General features: G+C 41.9%; 1 protein-coding gene across 1 annotated transcript in view; it reads right to left on the bottom strand.

Annotated features, from left to right (window-relative positions):
* The window catches only part of LOC140734225 (prolactin receptor-like), a 76,656-nt gene that overhangs the window by 25,869 nt on the left and 27,358 nt on the right, over nucleotides 1-23,429 (bottom strand). Inside the window, exons 4-7 of the mRNA XM_073057911.1 lie at nucleotides 7,808-7,989; nucleotides 5,372-5,514; nucleotides 1,897-2,056; nucleotides 474-561 (exon numbers count right to left, since the gene is read on the bottom strand). Coding sequence (XP_072914012.1) covers nucleotides 474-561; nucleotides 1,897-2,056; nucleotides 5,372-5,514; nucleotides 7,808-7,989 — 573 coding nt within the window. The remainder of the gene's footprint in view (nucleotides 1-473; nucleotides 562-1,896; nucleotides 2,057-5,371; nucleotides 5,515-7,807; nucleotides 7,990-23,429) is intronic.

The following is a 23,429-nucleotide window of genomic DNA, read 5'->3' as shown; positions in this document are numbered from 1 at the left end:
TTGGTGTTGTTCTTCCTGGAACCGGAAAGTTTGCAAGGAGATTTGATAGAGGTGTTTAAAGCAATAAAGAGAATAAAGAGCGTGGATGGGGAGAGCCTGCTTTCATTGAAGGTGACTGGCCAAGAATCCAAAAGTGACATGGTAGGTTCTGACATGCATTGCCAGAGGTGATACTGGAAGCAGATTCATTTATAGTTTTCAAAAGGAAGCTGGATAAATATTTCTTTAAAAAAATAGAATTTGAAAGGCTGTTGGGGTAAAATGGGATGGCTTGGAGGCAGGGAGTGAGATAAGGTGGATTGTTCTTACTTTGAGGGGAAGTATAGATTTGATGGGCCAGCTTCCTTCCATTCTTTAATCTTTAATTTTGTGATCCTTAATGTCCTAAGATTACCAAAGTACTTCTACATTAAATACTCCCAGAATGAATTCATGGAAGTCCCCAGATGACTTCAGGTGGTTGGTATACTCACCAGTGGTACATGGTGTATTTTATGTTCCCTCCAGTGATGTTCCATGTACACGTCATATATTCTTCATTGTGGACAATACAATTCACATCTAGAATGGAGGTAGAAGAGGGACTTACTCATTGTGCTCAAACTATCCAAACTTAAGCAAAATGTAACTAAATTTTTAAAATTTCAGAGCTGATAAACCAGATTCTCTACAGATCCTTGAATTTCCAACCAGCCTAATTTTGAAGTCAGCAACACTGGAAATAAAGAGGGTTGAAAAACAACATGATGGATACACAAAGATTGTAAAGGGATCAGAATAAGTTTGCCCAGAATAGGAGAATGCGGCCTGCAGTTAATAACGGGTGATTTTAAGATTAATCTGGAAATGTAACATCGCATTTCTCATGGGTGCATCCACTGTCCATACTTACTGCTTATATTCCCACAAAACTGCACACAAAGAAAGATGGACAAACAATCAATCTCAAAAGACAACAAATTGTGCAAATACAAAAAGAAAAAATAAATAAATAAGTAAATGATAAATATTGAGAATATGAGCTGTAGAGTGCTTGAAAATGAGTCCATAGGTTGTGGAATCAATTGTTCAGTTGCGGATGGAGTGAAGTTATCCACTCTGGCTCTGATGGTGGAGGGGTAATAACTGTTTCTGAACCTGGTGATGTAGACCTAATCCTCCTGTACCTCCTTCCTGATGGCAGCAGCAAGAAGTGAGCATGGTGAGGGTCCTTGATGATGGATGATGTTTTCCTGCAACAGTGTTTCATATAGGTGTGAATATATGTTGCAGGAGAACAGCCATGTGACTGTAACATGGAAAATCCACTTAACATAGAGTTGGGATGTCGGCGGAAAGACAGAACCGAAAGAAGCTGCAGAGGATTGTAAATTTAGTCTGTTCTAGCCTACAAAGTACCCAGGACATCTTTAGGGAGCAGTGTCTCAGAAAGGCAGCGTCCATTATTAAGGACCCCTGGCACCCAGGGCTTGCCCTTTTCTCATTGTTACCATCAGGTAGGAGGTACAGAAACCTGAAGGCACACATTCGGTGATTCAGGAACAGCTTCTTTCCCTCTCCCATCCAATTCCTAAATGGACATCGAATCCTTAAACACGACCTCATTTTTTCAATATATATTTGTTCTGTTTTTGCATAAGTTTTAAACTCCAATATTCATATACTGTAATTTATTTATTTATGCTATATTATGTATTGCATTGAATTGCTGCTACTAAGTTAACAAATTTCACGACACATGCCGGTGATAACTTGATTCTGATTCTGAATGCATTATCTGATTGCAGTTTTCAGGCCTACCAAAGGTAATTGACTAAATAAATAAAGGACAGAACAGGCAAATGAACAGTGTTGTACATTTCTACGATTCCAAGATTATACAGTAATGTTGTTTACCTGTGATAAAATTTCCCCAGTAAGCAGGGAGGCTCCACCCACTCCACAGCTCAGTTGTGCCACGATGTATGTTAATCTTGCTTCTCACTTGAAAGGTGTAGAGCTTCTCTGGATCCACACTCGCCAAATTAAACATTGTCTGCGTCGTGACTGATACTTTCTACATGAAGAAATCATGAAAAAGTGGAATGTAGTCAAATGTGATGATGAGTTTAAAATCGAAATACAGAACTTAACAATGTGTCCTCAATCTCAATGATGCAATATCAATGGCTCTCCACAGGGCTTTAGACCACGACAACACAAACACCTACGTCAGGATGCCATTCATCGACTGTAGCTCAGCATTTAATATCATTATTCCCACAATCCTGATTGAGAAGTTGTAGAACCTGGGCCTCTGTACCTCCCTCTGCAATTGGATCCTCGACTTCCTAACCGGAAGACCACAATCTGTGCGGATTGGTGATAACATATCCTCCTTGCTGACAATCAACACTGGCGCCCCTCAGGGGTGTGTGCTTAGCCCACTGCTCTACTCTCTATATACACATGACCGTGTGGCCAGGCACTGCGCAAATACCATCTATAAATTTGCTGATGATACAACCATTGTAGATAGAATTTCAGGTGGTGACGAGAGGGCGTACAGGAGTGAGATACGCCAACTAGTGGAGTGGTGCTGCAGCAACAACCTGGCACTCAACATCAGTAAGACGAAAGAGCTGATTGTGGACTTCAGGAAGGGTAAGATGAAGGAAAACATACCAATCCTCATAGAGGGATCAGAAGTGGAGAGAGTGAGCAGTTTCAAGTTCCTGGGTGTCAAGATCTCTGAGGATCTAATCTGGTCCCAACATATCGATGTAGTTATAAAGAAGGCAAGACAGCGGTTATACTTCATTAGGAGTTTGAAAAGTTTTGGCATATTAACAAATACACTCAAAAACTTCCATAAATGTACTGCGGAGAGCATTCTGACAGGCTGCATCTCTATCTGGCATGCGGGGGGTGGGAGGCACTACTGCACAGGACCAAAAGAAGCTGCAGAGGGTCGTAAAGCTAGTCAGCTCCATCTTGGGTACTGGCCTACAAAGCAACCAGGACATCTTCAGGGAGCGGTGTCTCAGAAAGGCAGCATCCATTACTAAGGACCTCCAGCTCCCAGGGCATGCCCTTTTTTCACTGTTACCATCAGGCAGGAGGTACAGAAGCCTGAAGGCACACACTCAATGATTCAGGAACAGCTTCTTCCCCTCTGCCATCTGATTCCTAAATGAAAACTCAACCCTTGGACACTATCTCACTTTATTTAACATACAGTATTTCTGGTCTTTTGCACATGTTTAATCTATTCAATATAAGTATACTGTAATTGATTGATTGATTTATTATTATTATTTTTATGTTTATTTCTCTTCTAAATTACGTATTGCATTGAATTGCTGCTGCTAAGTTAACAAATTTCACATCACATGCCAGTGATAATAAACCTGATTCTGATGTTATCAGTTATTGTCTGAAGACAAATGAGACGGCCGAAACCTAGAACAAAGCACAGAATGCTGGAAGAACTCAGCTGGTCCGGTAGCATCTGTGGAGGCAAAAGGTAAAAGCTGATGTTTATGATCAAGATCCTACAACAGCTCTGGGATGGAAGAGGAAAGACTGCCAGTGTATAACCATAAGGGGGATGGAATGGAGAGATGGTTCATTAGTCCAAGGGATAGATGCTGGTTGAACCAGGTGGGGATTGGATGATGGGCAGGTGGGATCATGTGATTGAGGGGATTAGGAAAGGTGAAAAAAGAAAGTAGAAAATTAAGATGGATGGACACAACACATAAAATGCTGGAGGGACTCATCAAGTCAGGCAACATCTATGGATGGAAATGGACAACTGATGTTTCAGTTCGAGAACCTTCATCATGGATGCATGAGTGTGCATGGGACAAGAACACTAGGACAGCATGGAAGTGAGTAGGGGAGTTAAAACTTTTTGCAGTCAGGAACACAAGATGCCCATTGCAAAGCACAGGGGCTCTGCAAAACAGTTGCTTAGTTTATACTTGGTTTCAGTAAGTTAGGGAAGGCCACATTATGAACACCAATTACAGAAAGCAGTCAACGGGTGACCAGAAAACTACTCACTCACTAACTAGATACCCTGTTTACAGCTTAACTCCATGGTCACCCTAATTTTACCTTATCGGAGACATCTTCCCTCCCCTCTCTTTCCTGCAGCTTAACAAACTTCATTTCTCTCCTTCCTAGGTCTAAGGCAAGGGCTTCTATGTGAAACGTTCCCACAGTGACAGCCTGTCCTTCTAAGAAGTTCCAGCTTTTTCTTTTATTTTAATTGCCAGCTCATACAGTTTTTTTAAATCTTCATTAAATCAAATTTTGTTTGATAACATTAATGTTATATATTTTAATGCCATTCTGCAATGACAAGCTGTTGAAAGAAAGTTAATAATCAAGTGCTCCAAGTCAAATTGGGAAGCTGGATGTAGAATAAATCTCCCTTCACCCAAAATCAACTTTGGGAGTATTCTTACTTGCATTTTGAAAATAATTGGAAAATACTTCATTTTCTAAACCCTTATGACTGAGCAGATAATGACATTGTGGAAATGCATTGTTTTTGAGGATAAATGGGACTTAAGGAAGTGATAAAATACCATTGAGAGCTACTGAAAACTCAATCAATCCATATGTGGTGTATAAGAAAATAGAAAACGCTACTGGAAATAGCACAAGGAAATTTGAAAAAATATCATGAACAGGTGAAATGATAAAATGGGACAACCAAATCAGACACATATAGATGCAGACGATCCTTTCAGTTTCATGGAGTAATGTGGTGATTCCAGGCAGAGAGACCAGGATATCAAGATCTTTCCCCAAGTCGTTTTGTTTCCATGAAACAGCTTTAAACTGATATCATTTCAGTTGGAACAGGGGCAAGATTTTCAAGGGGCAATTGGTGGATATATGCAATGAGCTTCCACAGGAAGTGGGGGAGGCAGGAACAATTACAACAGTTGAAAGACATTTGGATAGGTTTATATGTGTATAGGAAAGTTGTAAAGGGATATGGCCGAAATGCAGGCATATGGAACCAGCTTAGGAAGATATCTCAGTTGCCATGTACAAGCTGAGTCATAAGACTTTAAGATATGGGAACAGAACTAGGTCATTCACCCATTGAACCTGCTCTACCATTCCATCATGGCTGATTTACGTGCATTATCCTATAGCTCTATGTCTATTTTTCCAGCTATAAAGCAGATGGCCTTCAGTGTGAGGAAAGACCAACAGAGATCCAATCCAGTTGCCAAAGGGAGGAACCCTTCATCTTAATTGACAGTGGCAGGTGTTACACCACTTCTGCTGCTCTAACCCACTCTTCAGAGTTAGTTATTAGCCTCGACAGGAAACTCATGTTTATGGCGTAGTCACTGCCACTCTGTACCTGCCACTCCTTGTCCTTGTTATTCCGGTGCCTGATTTCATATTCCAAACATGTCTCTGCGCGCATTGGAGCATCCCATTTCAGGAGGAGACCATTGCTTTCTGAAGTATTGACTCTCAGGTTTCCAGGTGGAAAGGGTTGCACTGAAATGTAGCAAAGAATTTTAGTCCTGTTAGAAAAGGAGCTTAATCCAAGCTTATCAGAGTGGAGCTTCATCAGAATTTTGGCATCAGTTCAAATTCAATCCGAAGATTGGATATTACAATTTCCTCATCTGTAGGATATGGATGAAAACCTCCCACATCATTAACTATCTAGACACATTAGCTACAGATCTGTACATGTGTTTGATTGCATACTGTCCAGATGATATGAATTAATCTGAAATAAAAAGCTGGAGTCAACAATGGTGATCATGAAACTTTCAAAAGATAAAAGATTAGCTTTATTTGTCACTTGTACAGCAAAACACAAAATGAAATGTGTACTTTGCATCAAATCAAATCAGCGAGGAGTGTGCTGGGCAGCCTCCAAGTCTCTCCATGATTCTGGTGCCAAGGTAGCATGCCCACAACTCACTAACCCTAACCATATGTCTTTGGAATGTGGGAGGAAAGCAGAGCACCTGGAGGAAATCCAAACATCCACAGAAAAAATGTACAAACTCTTCCAGCCAGTGGAGGAAAGTATATGTGGGTTGTTAGCCCTCTGAAGTGTTATGTTGAGCACTATGCTACCATCCCACCTGAAACTTTCAAACTAAATGTTGGTCTCTCTTTGATCAGAGATTTAAAACTCAAAATTAACTTGCCTAAAACACATCTTTGAAGATTTTTCTCAAAGATTCATTTCTTCACCTGATTACTAAAGTATGTGTAATTATTCGTTTATCATTTATATTGAAGTTTATTTTCTTACTAAATAAATTACGGACTTGCTTTTTGATTGTAAGTTAATGATTATAACGCTAAGGTCATTGCTGGGGTTGGACCCAGTGCAGCAATTCAGAGTCACAATAACAAATCAGAAACCATTGATAAAAGTAAGAGAATTGGGTAGAATCAAGTTAACTGGCAAATCAGCCAAATATTGAAATCCAAACGAGCAAAAAATCTAGCTTTGCAACTGAGCTCACCATTGATCTTTTGAGGATAGATTGCCTTAAAATTCAAAGCAAACCATTACATAATAGAATGCTATCAGCAGAAATTAACGTGATGATATGCAAGTCAACAACATCTCAGATTCAGATTCAGTTTATTGTCATTTAGAAACCACAAATGCAATGCAGTTAAAAAATGAGACAACGTTCCTCCAGAATGATATCACAACAGCATATGACAAAACAGACTACACCAGGAAATCCACATAACGTTTGGCAATCCCCAATCCAGAGTCCGGAGAAGCTGCTGCGTATAAATATCGCGCTACCGTCTTAGCGCGTTCCACGGAAAGGAGCTCCAAATCCACCAGACAAACAAGACCAAAAACTAAAGCTACAAGACCTGCACAAAACCACATAGTTACAACATATAGTTACAACAGTGCAAACAATAGCATAATTGATAAAAAAAAACAGTATGGGCACAGTAACAATAGTCCAAAGATATTAAAGGACTACAAGTTCAAAAGAAATCACCACACAGTTTCCACAAGTCCCCAGGGTCCCAACAGATGCGCCATCCCATGCCAGCGGCAGAAGGGAATACCCCCGCTATGGACATCCACGGCGCTGCCCGACTCAGCCTCGCAGACGCAGCACACACCGAAAGCGACCTGACCGCAGCGGACTCCGAGTCCGTCTATCCTCCGAGCCGACGACCATCCCCTCCGGCACAGCTTTTCCGAGCACCATCCTCTGCCGAGTGTATTAAGGCGGCCCCGCCAACGGCCATCGGTAACACGACCCCGAGGACTGGGGGCCTGTTCTTACCGGCAGAGTCCCGGACCTCACAGCAGCAGCAGCAACAAAGAAGGTCTTCCTGGAGATTTCCCGAAGTTCTTCCATGCTCCCACATCCATTTTCAATCGATTATGATTGCGCACGGCACCCCACTTCACGAATAACAGATAATCAGCTCCGGAGTGGCTGCTGCAAGCTGCGTCGCACCGCCATCTTGGAATCTATGATCACCTTTGAAGATTTATGAGTAATATGCCCAACTAACTCAATCTACAATATCTTTAACTGCACCATGCCCCACTGCCAGGACCTAAGTACGTTATGGAAACCCATCTGTTAACTTACACTGACATCACTGACTCCCAGTGTTTTACTAGTTCTGAGTTCTCTCAGCATTGACCTGAGCTGGAATTTTTTTTTGTCACTTCTTCTGTCACTGGACATTAATATAAATAAATGGAATAATCTTCCCCAAAGAGCGTGATTTTGGCTTTACCAATCTCAGCCAGAGTTTTCTTAACAAATACTCTCACCTTGGTTCTGAAGCTGAAACTTTTTGTTGCTTGCTGTAACGATTCCTGAATCACTGGATCCATTTATGAGAACGTGAAAGTCTTTGAATTGTATAATGTCACTGGCTGAGAAATTACATCCAACGTTATAGCCACCCTGCTGAATGTAGTTCCTACATTCCACTGCTGGTTCTGCGACATACCTGCAAAGAAAAGCAAATAGCCATATTTTCTGTTATGAGTGGGAAATTAAACATTGTAAAAGTTATACTTACAAAATGATAAGAAGAAAGAAAGATAGTCTAAAAATTCATACGCATAGTACTGTTTATTTATCGGTGCTACTTCTTTGAAAAACAAGTATTTTCGGAATGGAACTTGATGAGATAAATTCCCTGCTGAATCATAGCCACTTTGAAGCATTAACTGGAAGCAGCATCTGATTATCTGGTAACATTCTGAGGAAACTGATTAATCTGAAACACAGGAGTTCCTGCAGATGCTTCTTCTTCAACCATTCACTTTTTCCACTTATCACCTCCCAGCTCTCATTTCATCTCCTCTTCCTCACCCATCTACTTCCCCCCTCACCTGCTTTCACCTATCACCTTCTGGCTTGTACTCCTTGCCTACCCCACCAGCTTATTCTGACTTTTTTCACAGTCCTGATGCAAGGTTTCTTCCTGAAACATTAGCTCTTTATGCTGCTCCATAGATGCAACCTGATCTGCTGAGTTTCTCCAGGATTTTGCATGTGTTACTATGGGTTAATCTCAGTTGTGATGCAAGGTTTCAACCTGAAATGTTGATAATTCTTTGTTCTTCACAGATGCTGCTTGGCTCACTGAGTTTCTGTGGCACACTGTTGTTGCTCCAGATTCCAGTGCCTTCAGTCTCTTCAAATTCAAGTTCAAGTTTAATTATCATTCAACAGTACATGAATATAGCCAAATGAAACAGCGTTCCTTCAGGACCAAAGTACCAAACACATTACCAACAGCATAAAGCATAAATAGCAAATATGGTTATGATTTCAGAAAAAAACATACAGTCACAAAGAAAATCAAATATAGACCAAGTAACTAAGTGGCATGACTGTAGATTGTCCTGGTCCAGCTTGTTCATCCTCTGGCTGAACACTGGAGGGCTGGACCAACAGGAGTGGCCAGCTCCCTACCCTGCAAGGAATCTAGTGTGTACCACCAAGACTCTCGCAGAGCATGTCGGTATCTTGTCTCCTAGTCAGTGGCAATGCAGCTCCCATGCCATTGATTTTGCCAATGAACCAGTGAACTGGACATGTGGCATTGTGAATGACCAATGTCCATCGGGTATGTGATACCAGTAAAAACATTCAAGACGATCACTCGCTAAATTTATTGGACCGCGCATCTTCTCGGCAACGTGGCGTAAACACAACTGCACGCAATAAATCCAGCTGCATCACTATTGAGCAACTCACTGATGGGATAGTACTGCAGTACTTGCATTAGTACCATCCAGCACTAACTTGCAATTGTGAGAAAGACGTAAGGGACAAACAAATGCACCTTTGATTGGGCTTGGTTTGGCCAATGTGTCCAAGCACATCATCATCTTTTGGATTTTTGTATCAAGATTAATCTGCTCTTGGAGATTTGGGGATTTTTCAAGGACAGTTAAAATGGCTTAGTCAAATTGGCATTCCTAATTTGAATTTTTGGAAGAATAATTTAGTATGTTGATGAGGATATTGCAGCTGGCATTTTATATGTGGGCTTTAGTAAGGTCCTGCATGGGAGGAACCTATCTAATCCAGGGCAATTTAGTGCACTGGATTTAAAATTAGTTGGGTAATAGGGGATAAGGGGTTGTCTGTGACCTATGGTTGATCAAGGAGGTCAATGCTGGAGCACTCACTTACTAAATACTTTATCAATCTGGACAACATATCACCTGCAGCACCAGGGTCCGAACATGCTTGACCACTGCTATACTATGATTAGGAATGCCTACTGTTCCATGCCTAGGGTGTATTTCAGGAAATCTGATCACTTGGCTGTCCTCTTCCTAGCTATATACAGGCAGGGGCTAAAGAGCAAGGCTCCAGACATCGGAACAACAAAGAGGCGGTTACAGGAGACAGAGGAGCAGCTGTGGAATTGCTTCGAATTGGTGGATTGGGCTGTGTTTAAGGATTCATCAGAGGATCTGAATTAATACACCACAGTTGTCACGGACTTTATAAAAACAGCCACCTCACACAAAGTGAAACCAAGCGACATTGCTGACAACAGGCCTTGCTCCCAAATAACATCAATGCCTTTTTATGCTCCCTTTGACCAACAAAACATGGAAGAAATTTCACAAATAACTCCCACCAGCCCCAATGACCCTGTTATTTCAGTCTCTGTGGCTGAAGTGAAAGTATCCTTCAGGTGGTTGATCCACGGGAAGCATCTGGCCCAGACAGGGTACTTGGCTGAGTACTGAAGACCTGATCTGATCAACTGGCTGGAGTGTTCTCCAATATCTTTAACTTCTCGCTTTGGCTGTCGGGGTACCCACTTGCTTCAAGAAGGCTTTAATTATACCAGTGTCTAAGAAGAATGTGGCAACTTGCCTCAAGTGCCTGTATTACTTACATCCACGGTGATGAAGTGCTTTGAGAGGTTGATGATGAAATATGCCATCTCCTGCCTGAGAAGTGACTTTGACCTGCTCCAATTTTCCTACCATCACAACAAGGCAACAGGAGGTGCCATTTCATTGGCTCTTCACTCAACCATGGAACACATGGACAGTGGAGATGTGTACATCAGGATGCTGTTCATTGACTACAGATCAGCATTCTATACCATCATCCCCTCCAAACTAATCAATATGCTCCAAGACCTTGGCCTCTATACCCCTTTGAGCAGCTGGATTCTGGATTTCTTCACTTGCAGACTTCAATCAGTTCGGATTGACAACAAAATCCCCTCCACAATTTCCATCAGTTCGGGTGCATCACAAGGGTGTGTGCCTAGCCCCCTGCTCTACTTGCTTCATACTTATGATTGCGAGGCTAATTACAGCTCCAATTCCATACTTTAGTTTGCTGATTACATCATTCTCATTGATTTAATCAAAGGTGGTGAAGAATCAGTGTGTAGGAGTGAAATTGAAAACCTAGCTGAATGGTGCCCCAACAACATCATCTCATACAGTACAACAAGGCCAAGGAGCTTATTACGTATACTGTAATTGATTGATTAATTTATTCTTCTTCTTCTAGATTATGTATTGCATTGAACTGCTGCTGCTCAGTTAACAAATTCATGACACATGCTGGTGATAATAAACCTGATTCTGATTCTTATTCTGAGTGTATATTGACATATATGTACTTTCAAAATAAATTTACTTTGAACTTGTAGAAAAGTTACCTCTCAGCCTCCAGTCCAACCTCTCCCTATATCTATAGTCCTCCAGTCCAGGCAACATCTTGGTGAATCTCCACTGTGTCCATGCCATTCCTGTAGGGTGGCAACCAGACTGTACACAATACTCCAAGTCCAGTCAATAAGACAATGAGACCATACGACATAGCAGCAGAGTTGGGCTACTCAGCCCATCGAGCCTGCTCCGCCTTTCCATCCTTGTTAATTTATTATCCCTCTTGACCTCATTCTCTTGCATTCTCCCCCTAACCTTTGACACCCTGACGAATCAATCTCCGCTTTAAATATATTCAATGACCCAGCCTCCATAGTCAACCGTGGCAATGAATTCCACAGATACGTCACCCTCTGGTTGAATAAATTCCTCCTAATTTCTGTTCTAAACGGATAACTCTCTCTTCTATGATTGTGCCCTTTGGTCCTAGACTCACCCACGATAGAGAATATCCTCTCTAACTAGGCCTTTCAGCATATGCTAGGTTGCAATGAGATCCCACTCATTCTGCTGAACTCCAGTGAGTACAGGCCCAGAGCAATCAAATGCTCCTATATGTTAACCCTTTCCTTCCTACTTTATCATGCCACTCCCAAGTACCCTGAAACCTCATTCTTAATAATGAACACCAACATCATCCCAAACACTGAAGTCAGGCTAACTTGCCTATAATTTCTTTTCTTCTGCCTCCCTTGCTTCTTACAGAGTACACTGACATTTTCAATTTCCGTTTCAATTTCTCCAGAACCATTCCATAATCATTACTAATGCCTCCACAATCTCTTCAGCTATCTCTTTCAAAACCCTGGAGTGTAGTCCATCTGGTCTTGGGGACCTACTTACCACAGTGAAGACTGACACAAAATATTTATTAAGTTCATCCACTATTCCTTTGTCCCCCATTACTATTTCTCCAGCATAATTTTTCAGCAGTTTAGTTTCCACTCTCATCTCTCTTTTACTCTTTATATATATGAAAGAACTTTTGGTATCCTCTTTTGTATTTTTGGCTAACTTACCTTCATATTTCATTTTTTTCTTCCTTATGTATTTTTAGTTGCCTTCTGTTGATTTTTTAAAGTGTCCCAATCCTCTAACTTCCCACTAATATTTGCTCTGTGATATGCCCTCTCATTTACTTTTATTCTGTCTTTGACTTCCCTTGTCAGCTATGAGGGCCTCATCCTCCCTTTACAATACTTTTACGTCTTTGAGATGTATTCATCCTGCCCCTTCAGCATTGGCCCCACAAACTCCAGCTATTGCTGTCCTGCCGTCATCCATCCAAGTTTGGCCAGTTCCTCTCTCATGAGTGTGTAATTCCCCTTATTCCACTGTAATACTAATACATCTAACTTGATCTTCTCCCTCTCAAACTACAGGGTGAATTCTATCACATTATGATCACTGACTCCTAAGGGTTCCTTTACCTTAAGCTCCCTAATCAAATCTGGTTCATTACACAACACCCAGTCCAGAATTGCCTTTCCCCTAGTGCAACCAGATGCTTCTCTAAAAATCCAAGTCAAAGACATTCAACAAATTCCCTCTCTTGGAATTCAGCACCAACCAGATAAACCAGAGTACTGTAAATATTCAACATAATGTCCCAAATCTTTATATTCTATGCCCTGATCTACAAGAGCACACATGCCCTATGCCTTTTTACCACTCTGTTGTCTGTGTTGACACTTCTAAAGAATAATGGACTTGAACCTTAAGGTCTTTCAGTTCATCCACATTCTTCAGTGTTGCCATTTGTTGTATGTGTCCTAACCCACTTCACTTCTCAAAATGCATTGGGTTTAAAGTCAATCTGCCAGCTCCACATCCAGCTCTCCCTCTGGTCTGAATCCTGCCATAGCCTTCCTTGCCGTCCACAACACCATCAACTTTGTGTCGAAGGCAGACTTACCAATCATATTTCCTGCATTCACATCCAAGTCATCAGTGTCTCCCATGCAAGAAGGTGGGAGAATGTGATTTTAAAAAAAACTTAAGCTCCGAGAGAATACTGATGAACAAAGGGACATTGGTGTGGATGTCCATAGATTTTTGAAAGTGGCTGCACAGGAAGATGTGAGGAAGAAGTTTCCTCACAAGAAGTTGTGAGGAAAGCATATGGGCTGCTGGCCTTCATTAATACAAGATTAGGGAGGTTATGTTCCAAACTTATAAAACCTTGCTCTGACCTCAGGTGGAGTGCCAGATATATTTTCGGTCACCCCACAATGGAAGGATGTGACCATGCTGGAGGTGGGACAGAGGAGATTAACCAGGATTTTGCCCGGGATGGATGAATTTAGTCATGAGGGGAGTCTAAAGAAACTAGGCCTGTTTTCACTGGAGTGGAGGAGTTTAATGGGGTATATGATTCAGGCAAAGTGGATTCCAGTTACTTGGGCCATTGGTTAATTGGGGCAGCCATTTATTTTGGTCAACTCTTAAAGAACAAAAAGAAATCCAAAAAATAGGCGGGATTCCCTTCATTTATTTGGAACACTATGCCACTTAATTGGGATAGGTTACTGTTGCTGAACAGTTTCTATCTGTCATCAGTTGCATTTGTTTGTGTTAAAAAAGCAGTGATTTTTCTAGCTGATAGTTGGCGAGATATAGGCAGTAATATAATTTGGAAGCGTTCAGGTTTTGAGATGTAGAAACAGCTGGGAGTGAAAATAAAAGGATTTCACCACTTCAATAATTTGGGAACTATGAAGAATTTGAAGGTATTGACAAATATCTGGAATGTGACAATGAGAATGAAGATTTTCAGAATACAATCATCAGTAGCATTCTATGAAGGCAGTCCTAGGTGGCTACACTGATTTTGTTCATTTGTGGTGGTTGTACATATCCAATGGTGACAGGAAAAGCTGTGCAGAAGAGTTTTTTTAAAGTGGAAAAGCTGATTCACTGCAGCAGTTCCACTCTCTCGACTTTAGAAGTCCGGATCCAGTGGTATTATTCACAACTGGGATCTTCCTTGGTTGCAGAGTTGACCATAACTTCCTCTGTGTCACGTCATGCCCTTTGCTCTCCATGGAGCATTGCAGAACTGCTTTCTTGGCCATTGGATCACATTGTAGATCTCACCTGCTCTGTCCACTGGAGCTAACTTCGTTTACAAAAAATCATAAGAACACCACAACGTACACTAGATGAATTCCTTCCATGAAAACTATTAGAAACTAATGCACAGTTTATAGTACTGTAGAGGTATTGATAATCTTCTAACTTGCTCTGTATTTCATTCAAATACATAAATTTTTACTCAGGTAAATGGCAGTTTGTCTTTTTTATACCTTTTAAATTATTTCCATGAAACTTCAGCTAATTGGGGCAGCCACTTTTTTTGGGCCAAAATGACTGATCCCAATATGTCCCAATTAACTGGAATCCACTGTAATTGACATTATGAACAGTATAGAAAGGACAGACTTCAGGAAAGTTTTCCCCTTTTGGAGGTGGATAAGACATAAATTTGTGTAAGAGATTTAGAAGGGATTTGAGGGGAAGCTTTTTCACCGAGAGTGATGAACACCCAGGATGCACTACAGGTGACAGTGGTGGAAGCAGAGCCACTAAGAGCATGAAGGAGGTGTCTAGATGAGTATTTGAATTGCCTGGACATTAAAAGCCCTGGGCTAAATACTGAAAGGTGGGATTAATACAGATGGGTGATCATTGGTCAGCATTGACCTGTTGAGTTCAACAGCCTATTTCCAACCTCTATGAAACTAATACTCACATGCAATTCTTATTTGTGATTTGGTTCTTGGCATAAATACTAGTCGAGGTCTATGGAAAAGTAATCCTAACCTTACACAAAATACTACTCGGTGTTCAATCCAAAATAATGGGTCCTTTGTGATGTTTGAAGTGGCTACATCAGGAATTCTTATTGTGTCTATTTTATTTGTGAACAGAATAGTTTATAGGGAATTAGATGGCCTTGTGGGATTAATGGGATTGGTCTGATAATTTCCATGGACTTGATAGGAAGAATGGTCTCCTTCTACATCTGAAAGAAATATGAAATATGAAAATAGGAGATATATGGATCATTGTGGATTGAAAATTCATGCTCGGGCTGGATTTCTTAAGGGTTAATTTGCAGGTTGGATCGGTGGTGAGGAAGTACAACATTAGCATTAGTTTCAAGAGGACTAGAATACAAAAGTGAGGATGTAATGCTGAGGCTTAATTAAGCATTGGTGAAGCCTCACTTGGAGTATTGTGAGCAGTTTTGGGCCCCTTATCTAAGAAAGGATGTGCTGACGTTGGTGAATATTCAAAGGAGGTTCATGAAAATGATTCCAGGATTGGAAGAATTGTCATATGAAGAGATTCTAGTGTCTCTGGGCCTATATTCACTGGAATTCAGAAGAATGAGGGGGACCTCACTAAAATATATTGAATGTTGAAAGGCCTTAGTAGAGTGGATGTGGAGAGGATGTTTCCTATGCTGGGCGAGATGGTTCCAGAGATGAGGGGGTAAGACTATGAGGAGAGACGGTACTCACTGGAATTCAGAAGAATGAGAGGAGTCTTATACAAACATATACAATTACGAAAGAGATTGATAAGATAGAGGCAGGAAAGTTGTTTACACTGATAGGTGAGACTACAACTAGAGGACATAGCCTGAAGTTTTGGCGGCTAGTTTTAGGATGGAGATGAGGAGGCACTGCTTTTCCCAGAGAGTGGTGAATCTGTGGAATTCTCTGCCCAATGAAGCAGTGGAGGCTACCTCAGGAAATATACTTAAGACAAGATTGGATAGATTTTTGCATAGTAGGGGGAATTAAGGGTTATGGGGAAAAGGCAGGTAGGTGGAGGTGAGTCCGTGGCCAGATCAGCCATCATCTTATTGAATGGCAGAGCAGGCTCAATGGGCCAGGTAGCCTACTCCTGCTCATATTTTTTACATTCTTATCTTCTTATGTTCTTATGGGAGTCAAAGACCAGAAGACACAGCTTCAGATAGAGGGATGTCCATTTAGAATGGAGATGAGGAGGAATTTCTTTAGCCAGATAGTGGTGAATCTGTGAAATTCATTGCCACAGGTGTCTGTGGAGGCCAAGTCATTGGGTGCATTTAAGGTGGAGGTTGATAGGTTCTTGGTTAGTCAGTTATGAGGAGAAGGCTGGAGAATGGGGTTGAGAAGGAAATGGATCAGCCAAGGTGAAATGGCAGAGCAGACTCGATGGGCCAAATGGCCTAGTTCCGCTTCTATGTCTTATGGTCTTCTGGTAAGTAGTAGGTAGCCAAGCACACAGCTGGTAGAGCTGCAGATCTAGAGTTACAATGATCCAGGAGCTGTGTGTGTGGAGTTTGTATAGTCTCCTTTTGGGTTTCCTCTCGATGCTCCCATTTTCTCCATCAGCCCCAAAGATGTGCAGACTGGCACCTTAGTTAACTTTTCTTAAGGTTCAGCCAGTGAGTAGGTGAACGATAGAATTTGAGGGAGAGTTGATGGGAAAATGGGGTGAATAAAGTGGGATCTGTGTAGGTGTAATGTCAATGGATGTTTGACTTGATGTATCAAATATTGAGTTCCCATGATATTTGAATCCATGACTCTGTGCCGCAGTTTCTCAGGGCAAGAGAGAAGGTTGAACGGAAACAATTCTGGAGTGTAGCATTAATGTCTTAATTAGATGTAACATTATTATTGGTTAGTTCATCCTAAATGAACCGCAGTGAAAGTTCAAGTTCATGTCAATTCAGTACTCTTGCTTTGAGTTTGTACTGATTGTGGGATATTACAGAAAGCAGCTTTGCATTGCCACATTTTAATGTGTTTGCACAGTCTTCAGAAAATTCCATCTGTTTTATACAGCAGTGGGAACAAATTTTGAACTGCTGTCTGTGGAGCCCTTTTCCCATTTGGACTTGCAAAAATGGAAGATCCAACCATTGATTTACTGGATTGCTACAGAAATACAATGAAGAATAGACACTTTTGCTGGAACATATTGTAGGTAAATGTTCAAATCCTCAACTGAAATAGCATAGGACCCATTTTGTAGTTTCTACATAGAGAAGAATTGACTGCCAAATGTATGAGCGGATGCCAGCCAGTCTGTTCAACTTTTCCAAAGATTCAAAGCACATTTATTATCAAAGCATGTACATAGAATACAGATTTGTCTCCCTGCAAACTGAAACAAAGAAACAGCATGGAACCTGTTCAAGAAAACATCAAACACCCAACGTGCCTGAAAAGAATAAATTGCACAAATGGCAAAAAGCAAATGGACAACATAAAATATTGAACATCAAACCAGGAGCAAAGTAATATTCAGTTTAGTTCAGTTCTGCATTACGCTGCAAGCCCACTCAGGCCACAGGGTAAAGCATTCTTTTCTAAAGTGCTCCAGGCTGCATTGATTGCCCTAATCAAACTGTCCAAAAACAGTAAAAAGAAGAGTAACCAAAATCCGGGAACATCTGCAATATCAACCTCAAAGTCCCCCAAAATGAATCCACAGCCTCTCCAATTGATCCTTGCAATGTGGATCCTAAGATTCCTGCACTTTCGTTCAGCAGCAGCTTGCAAGAGCAAGAGGAAGACCGATCGAATTTAGGCAGATGGCGTTGAACACACGCCCGCCCTCTGCTTTCACTCTTGTTGATTTCAACCTTGCTCAATGCCTCAACCTGAGAAAAACAATGGAGTAGACTTTGGGCTCGTTCCCTCAACACCGCAATCAGAAAAAAGCAATGGAGTAGATCATGGTCTCTAGTCTTCCATGCCTCCAGACCGTACGCTCCACTCGAAGTCCTCACGTGACTCGCTCAGAGACAGCAAATCACCGGATCACTCAATTGGACCAACAACACGCCATCAAAATGTAAATTACAATCACTTACTGTAGGAGTAGAATCATATTTGAAGGAAGAAATAAAAGAAGCAGTTTCATGAACTGTCTGCAGGGTAGTCACCATTGGTCGCATTGCTCGGTGGTTCATCCAGAGTAAACAGTCCAATACGTTAACCCAAAGCACCAACAGGGTGCAGGGCACGGTGTCATAGTCACTAGACTATTACCCCTAGGCCAAATGTTGAAGGAGAGGTTCTTCTCTTTGCAATAGTCAATTGTCCCTGCAGGCTTCAAGGCAGCCACCATTACTACAGTGCCCAAGGGCCACGGCAACTATCTTAAATGATTACTGCCCAAAGGCGCTGACCTCAACAATCATGAAGAGCTTTGAGCGGCTGGTAATAGATCATTTAAAATCCCAACTTCCAGCTACACTGGACCCTTTCCAGTACACCTACCACTCAAACTTGCTCACTGACGAAGCCATTGCCTCAGCCCTCCACTCCATTCTGTTACAGCTAGAAAACAATGCAACATACGATGGGATGTTGTTCATTGACTGCAGATTGGCATTTAGCATGATCATCCCTCAGACACTGGTGGGTAAACTGTCCTCATTGGGCTCAACAACACTCTCTGTAACTGGATCTTGGACTTCTTGATGGATAGATTCCAGTAAGTCCGAGCTGGCAGCAACATCTCAAGCTCCATCACATTGAGCACTGGTGACTCCAGGGCCGGTACTCAGCCCATTGTTTACTCATGTCTGCATTGCCAAATCCAGCTCAAACTGTATCATCAAGTTTGCGGATAATATAACAGTGGTTGGCCTCATCGGTAACAATGATGGGTCGGCATACAGAAAGGAGGTAGAGAAGCTTGTCAAATGGTGTGGGAACAATGACCTGAGTTTCATAGAAAAAACATAGAAACATAGAAAATAGGTGCAGGAGTAGGCCCTTCGGCCCTTCGAGCCTGCACCACCATTCAATATGATCATGGCTGATCATCCAACTCAGAACCCTGTACTTGCTTTCTCTCCATACCCCCTGATTCCTTTAGCTACAAGGGCCATATCTAACTTCCTCTTAAATATAGCCAATGAACCGGCCTCAACTGTTTCCTGTGGCAGAGAATTCCACACATTCACCATTCTCTGTGTGAAGAAGTTTCTCCTCATCTCAGTCCTAAAAGGCTTCTCCTTTATCTTTAAACTGTGACCCCTCGTTCTGGACTTCCCCAACATTGGAAACAATCTTCCTGCATCTAGCCTGTCCAATTCCTTTAGAATTTTATATGTTTCAATAAGATCCCCCCTCAATCTTCTAAATTCCAGTGAGTATAAGCCTAGTTGATCCAGTCTTTCTTCATATGAAAGTCCTGCCATCCCAGGAATCAATCTGGTGAACCTTCTCTGTACTCCCTCTACAGCAAAAATGTCTTTCCTCAGATTAGGGGTCCAAAACTGCACACAATATTCTAGGTGCAGTCTCACCAAGGCCTTGTACAACTGCAGTAGAACCTCCCTGCTCCTGTACTCAAATCCTTTTGCTATGAATGCCAACATACCATTTGCCTTTTTCACCGCCTGCTGTACCTGCATGCCCACCTTCAATGACTGGTGTACGATGACACCCAGGTCTCGTTGCACCTCCCCTTTTCCTAATCAGCCACCGTTCAGATAATAATCTGTTTTCCTGTTCTTGCAACCAAAGTGGATAACCTCACATTTATCCATATTAAATTGCATCTGCCATGAATTTGCCCACTCACCTAACCTATTCAAGTCACCCTGCATCCTCTTAGCATCCTCCTCACAGCTAACACTGCCGCCCAGCTTTGTGTCATCTGCAAACTTGGAGATGCTGCATTTAATTCCCTCGTCTAAATCATTAATATATATTGTAAACAACTGGGGTCCCAGCACTGAGCCTTGCGGTATCCTACTAGTCACTGCCTGCCATACGGAAAAGGACCCATTTACTCCCACTCTTTGCTTCCTGTCTGCCAACCAATTCTCTATCCACATCAATACCATACCCCCAATACCGTGTGCTTTAAGTTTGCACACTAATCTCCTGTGTGGGACCTTGTCAAAAGCCTTTTGAAAATCTAAATATACCACATCCACTGGCTCTCCCCTATTCAAAGTAGACAAGACAAAAATGATGATCGTAGACTTCAGCAAGGCTCAGGTCGACACTCTCCATTGTAATCAATGGTTCTACCGTGGAGAGAGTGAAGTGCACAAAGTTCTTTCATGTGCACATAACAGATGACCACACCCGGACCCACAACACATCCTCGTTAGTCAAGAAGGTGCAATTTCTGAGGCGACTGAAGAGTGCAAAACTCCTCGCCCCATTCTAACAACTTTCTACAGGAGCACCTCGAGAGTGTCCTGTCTGGCTGCATCATTGTGTGGTACAGAATCTGCAAGGCATCGGAACGCAAAATGCTAGAGAGGTTAGTACAAACTGCCAAGCGGATTATCAGGGTGTATGCTCCCTGTTATTTGTACCATTTACCAGGAGTTTTGTGTTGCTGAGGATTCTTACCCCTTATCACCCAATCTCCTCGACCCCCTACATCAGGCAGAAACTACAGAAGCATCGAGCTTAGGACTGCCAGACTGGGTAACAGCTTAGTCCTTCAGGCTGTGAGACTAACGAATACCCAGCCACCACTGAAGTCTGATCAATAGGACAGTGAGCTGTTTACTGTTTAGCTGTGCTGTGGACTTCATGTGCATTTTTAATGATATTTTATTAATTTATTTGTGGTGATATTTTGTTCTATGTGCTTGTGTGCTATATGCTTTGTGGGTGCACCATGCTCCGGAGGAACGTTGCTTTGTTTGGTTGTGTATATATATAAAAATACAATCAGATGATGATAAACTTGAACTTCAATTCAGGACAGCACAGGTTGGCATGCAGCTTTATACTGCCAGAGAATGAGATCTATTCCCTCTGCTGTCTGTAAGGAGCTTGAATGCTTTCCCCATGACCGTGACAGTCTCCACTGGGTGCTCTGGTTTCCACCCACATTCCAAAGATGAACCAGTTTGTAGGTTGCTGTGTTGGCACTGGAAGCGCGGCGACATTGCAGGAAGGCCCTCATACTGCGTTGGTCATTGATGTATTTAATTGTATATTCCAATGTACTGCACATGTGAGCAATGAAGATATTAAAGCTAATCTTTAAACCTGCTGTGCTGGCTGGTGGTGTAGTGGCATTGGCACTGGACTTCGAGACGAGTCATCCCGGTTTTAAATCCGGCCGGTTCCTTGCATGCTTTCCATCTGTGCTGGGTTGAGCATCGAGCTAGCAACTCGGCCTCATAAAAATCAGACAAATGCTAAAGAAATGGCAAGGTTGTCGCCCAATGCACCAGGATAGGAATAAATATAACTTAAAAAGTTGAGGAAATTAAATTCAACCGTCTCTAAGTAAATAAATAAATAAAAATAACCATAGAATTAGTTCACAATCGCCATCATGATTATGTGCCATGTGACATGACATGGCCAATGACCGTGATTGATCTTGGCAAATTTTTCTACAGGAGTCGTTTGCCACTGCCTTCCTCTGGGCAGTGTCTTTACAAGATGGGTGACCCCCAGTCAGTATGAATGTACTTTAGAGATTGACTGCCTGGCATCAGTGTTTGCATAACCATGACTTGTGATATGCACCAGCTGCTCATACGACCATCCTTCACTTGCTCCCATGGCTTCACGTGACCCTGATTCCGGGGGAGTGGGGGGCTAAGCAGGTGCTACACCTTGGCCAAAGGTAACCTGCAGGCTAGTGGAGGGAAGGAGCACCTTACACCTCCCTTGGAGGAGACGAATCTCCACCCTTCCACCTCGTTCACCATAGGCCTTGTGATTCCAGCTTTGCAATATGGTTGATTCTTGTCTATCCTCTGAACTCTAAGCAATGGGTAATAAATGCTGTTTCTCTTGGTGTTGTCCACATTCTATGAATGAATCATTTTAACAAGATTAATATATGGAATTCTAAATCATTGTGGAGAGCAAAACTGGGCTAATTACAAAAATATACTTGTGTAGGAGGCGGGACAGTTCCAGTTGATCAAACATGATTAATACTGAGCAAGAGAAATCACTCTATCATGAAAGATTGCTTCTTAAACTGCATGGAAATCACCTTTAGTTGGTATTAAGGAAGATTTATTCCATATCAAATCTATTCTTTAGTTGTTTTCTAAATCTTCTGTGTTCTGTCATGAAAGGAGCTCTATATTGCACTGTACCTTATCTAAGAATACCTAATACTTGACAAAAATGAAGATATTTTTATTAAACCAAATATTTCTCACAACATGGCATCAAAACAGTTATAGAGATTTATTACAGCATTAAAATAGACACCTTGCCCCACATGTTCCATGCCTTTAATTAATTTCCTCCCACCATATTTCATTTTGTGTCAGCTATGCATTAGGTGGTTTAATTAATTGCACTCTACCTCTGACTCATGAAGTTGAGGGTTTAAGAACATGTTCATGTTCAAGGTACTGGCAATATCAGCATTTCCTTTGCGAATCCTGTAACTGAGTGACTTACTCAGTCATTTCGGAGGGCATGAGGGCATCAGAAACATAAGCAGTATTAGACCATACAGTCTATTATCTCTGCTCTAACATTCAGTAGGACTGTGGCTGCACCACACCCATAAGACAATGGAGCAGAATTAGGCCATTTGGCCCATCAAGTCTGCTCCGCCATTCAATCATGGTTGATCCTTTTTTTCCCTGCTCAGTCCAACTCCCCAGCCTTCTCCCCATAACCTTTGATGCCATGTCCAATGAAGCACCTATCCACCTCTACCTCAAATACACCCAATGACTTGGCCTCCACAGCTGCATATGGTAACAAATGCCACAGATTCACCACCCTCTGGCTCAAGAAATTTCTCCGCATCTTTGTTTTAAATGCACAAATTTCTATCCTGAGGCTGTGACCTCTTGTCTTAGACTCCCCCACCACAGGTAACATCCTTTCCACATCCACTCTGTCTAGGCCTTTCAGTATTCAAAAGGTTTCAATGAGATACCCACCCATCCTTCTAAATTCCAATGAGTACAGACCCAGAGCCATCAAACATTCCTCGTATGATAACCCTTTCATTACCGGAATCCTTCTCTGATCCCTCTCCAATGCCACTATCTAATCTAAGAATACCTAATCATTGTTGCTTGCCCCCCTTTGGCTTGAGGATTCTAAGGATTCTCTACATCTGGGTGAAGGAATTCCTTTTCACCTCTGTCCTGGTTGGTCGAATTTTTGTTCTGACATGTATCCATTAGTTCTAAACATCTTAGCCAAAGGAATTATCAACCTTGTATGCATGCTATCAAGCCCCA

Source organism: Hemitrygon akajei, chromosome 10 (assembly GCF_048418815.1).
Source record: "Hemitrygon akajei chromosome 10, sHemAka1.3, whole genome shotgun sequence".
Lineage (NCBI taxonomy): Eukaryota > Metazoa > Chordata > Chondrichthyes > Myliobatiformes > Dasyatidae > Hemitrygon > Hemitrygon akajei.
The sequence above is the reverse complement of the archived record's forward strand: the minus strand, read 5'-3'. Positions and strand labels throughout refer to the sequence as shown.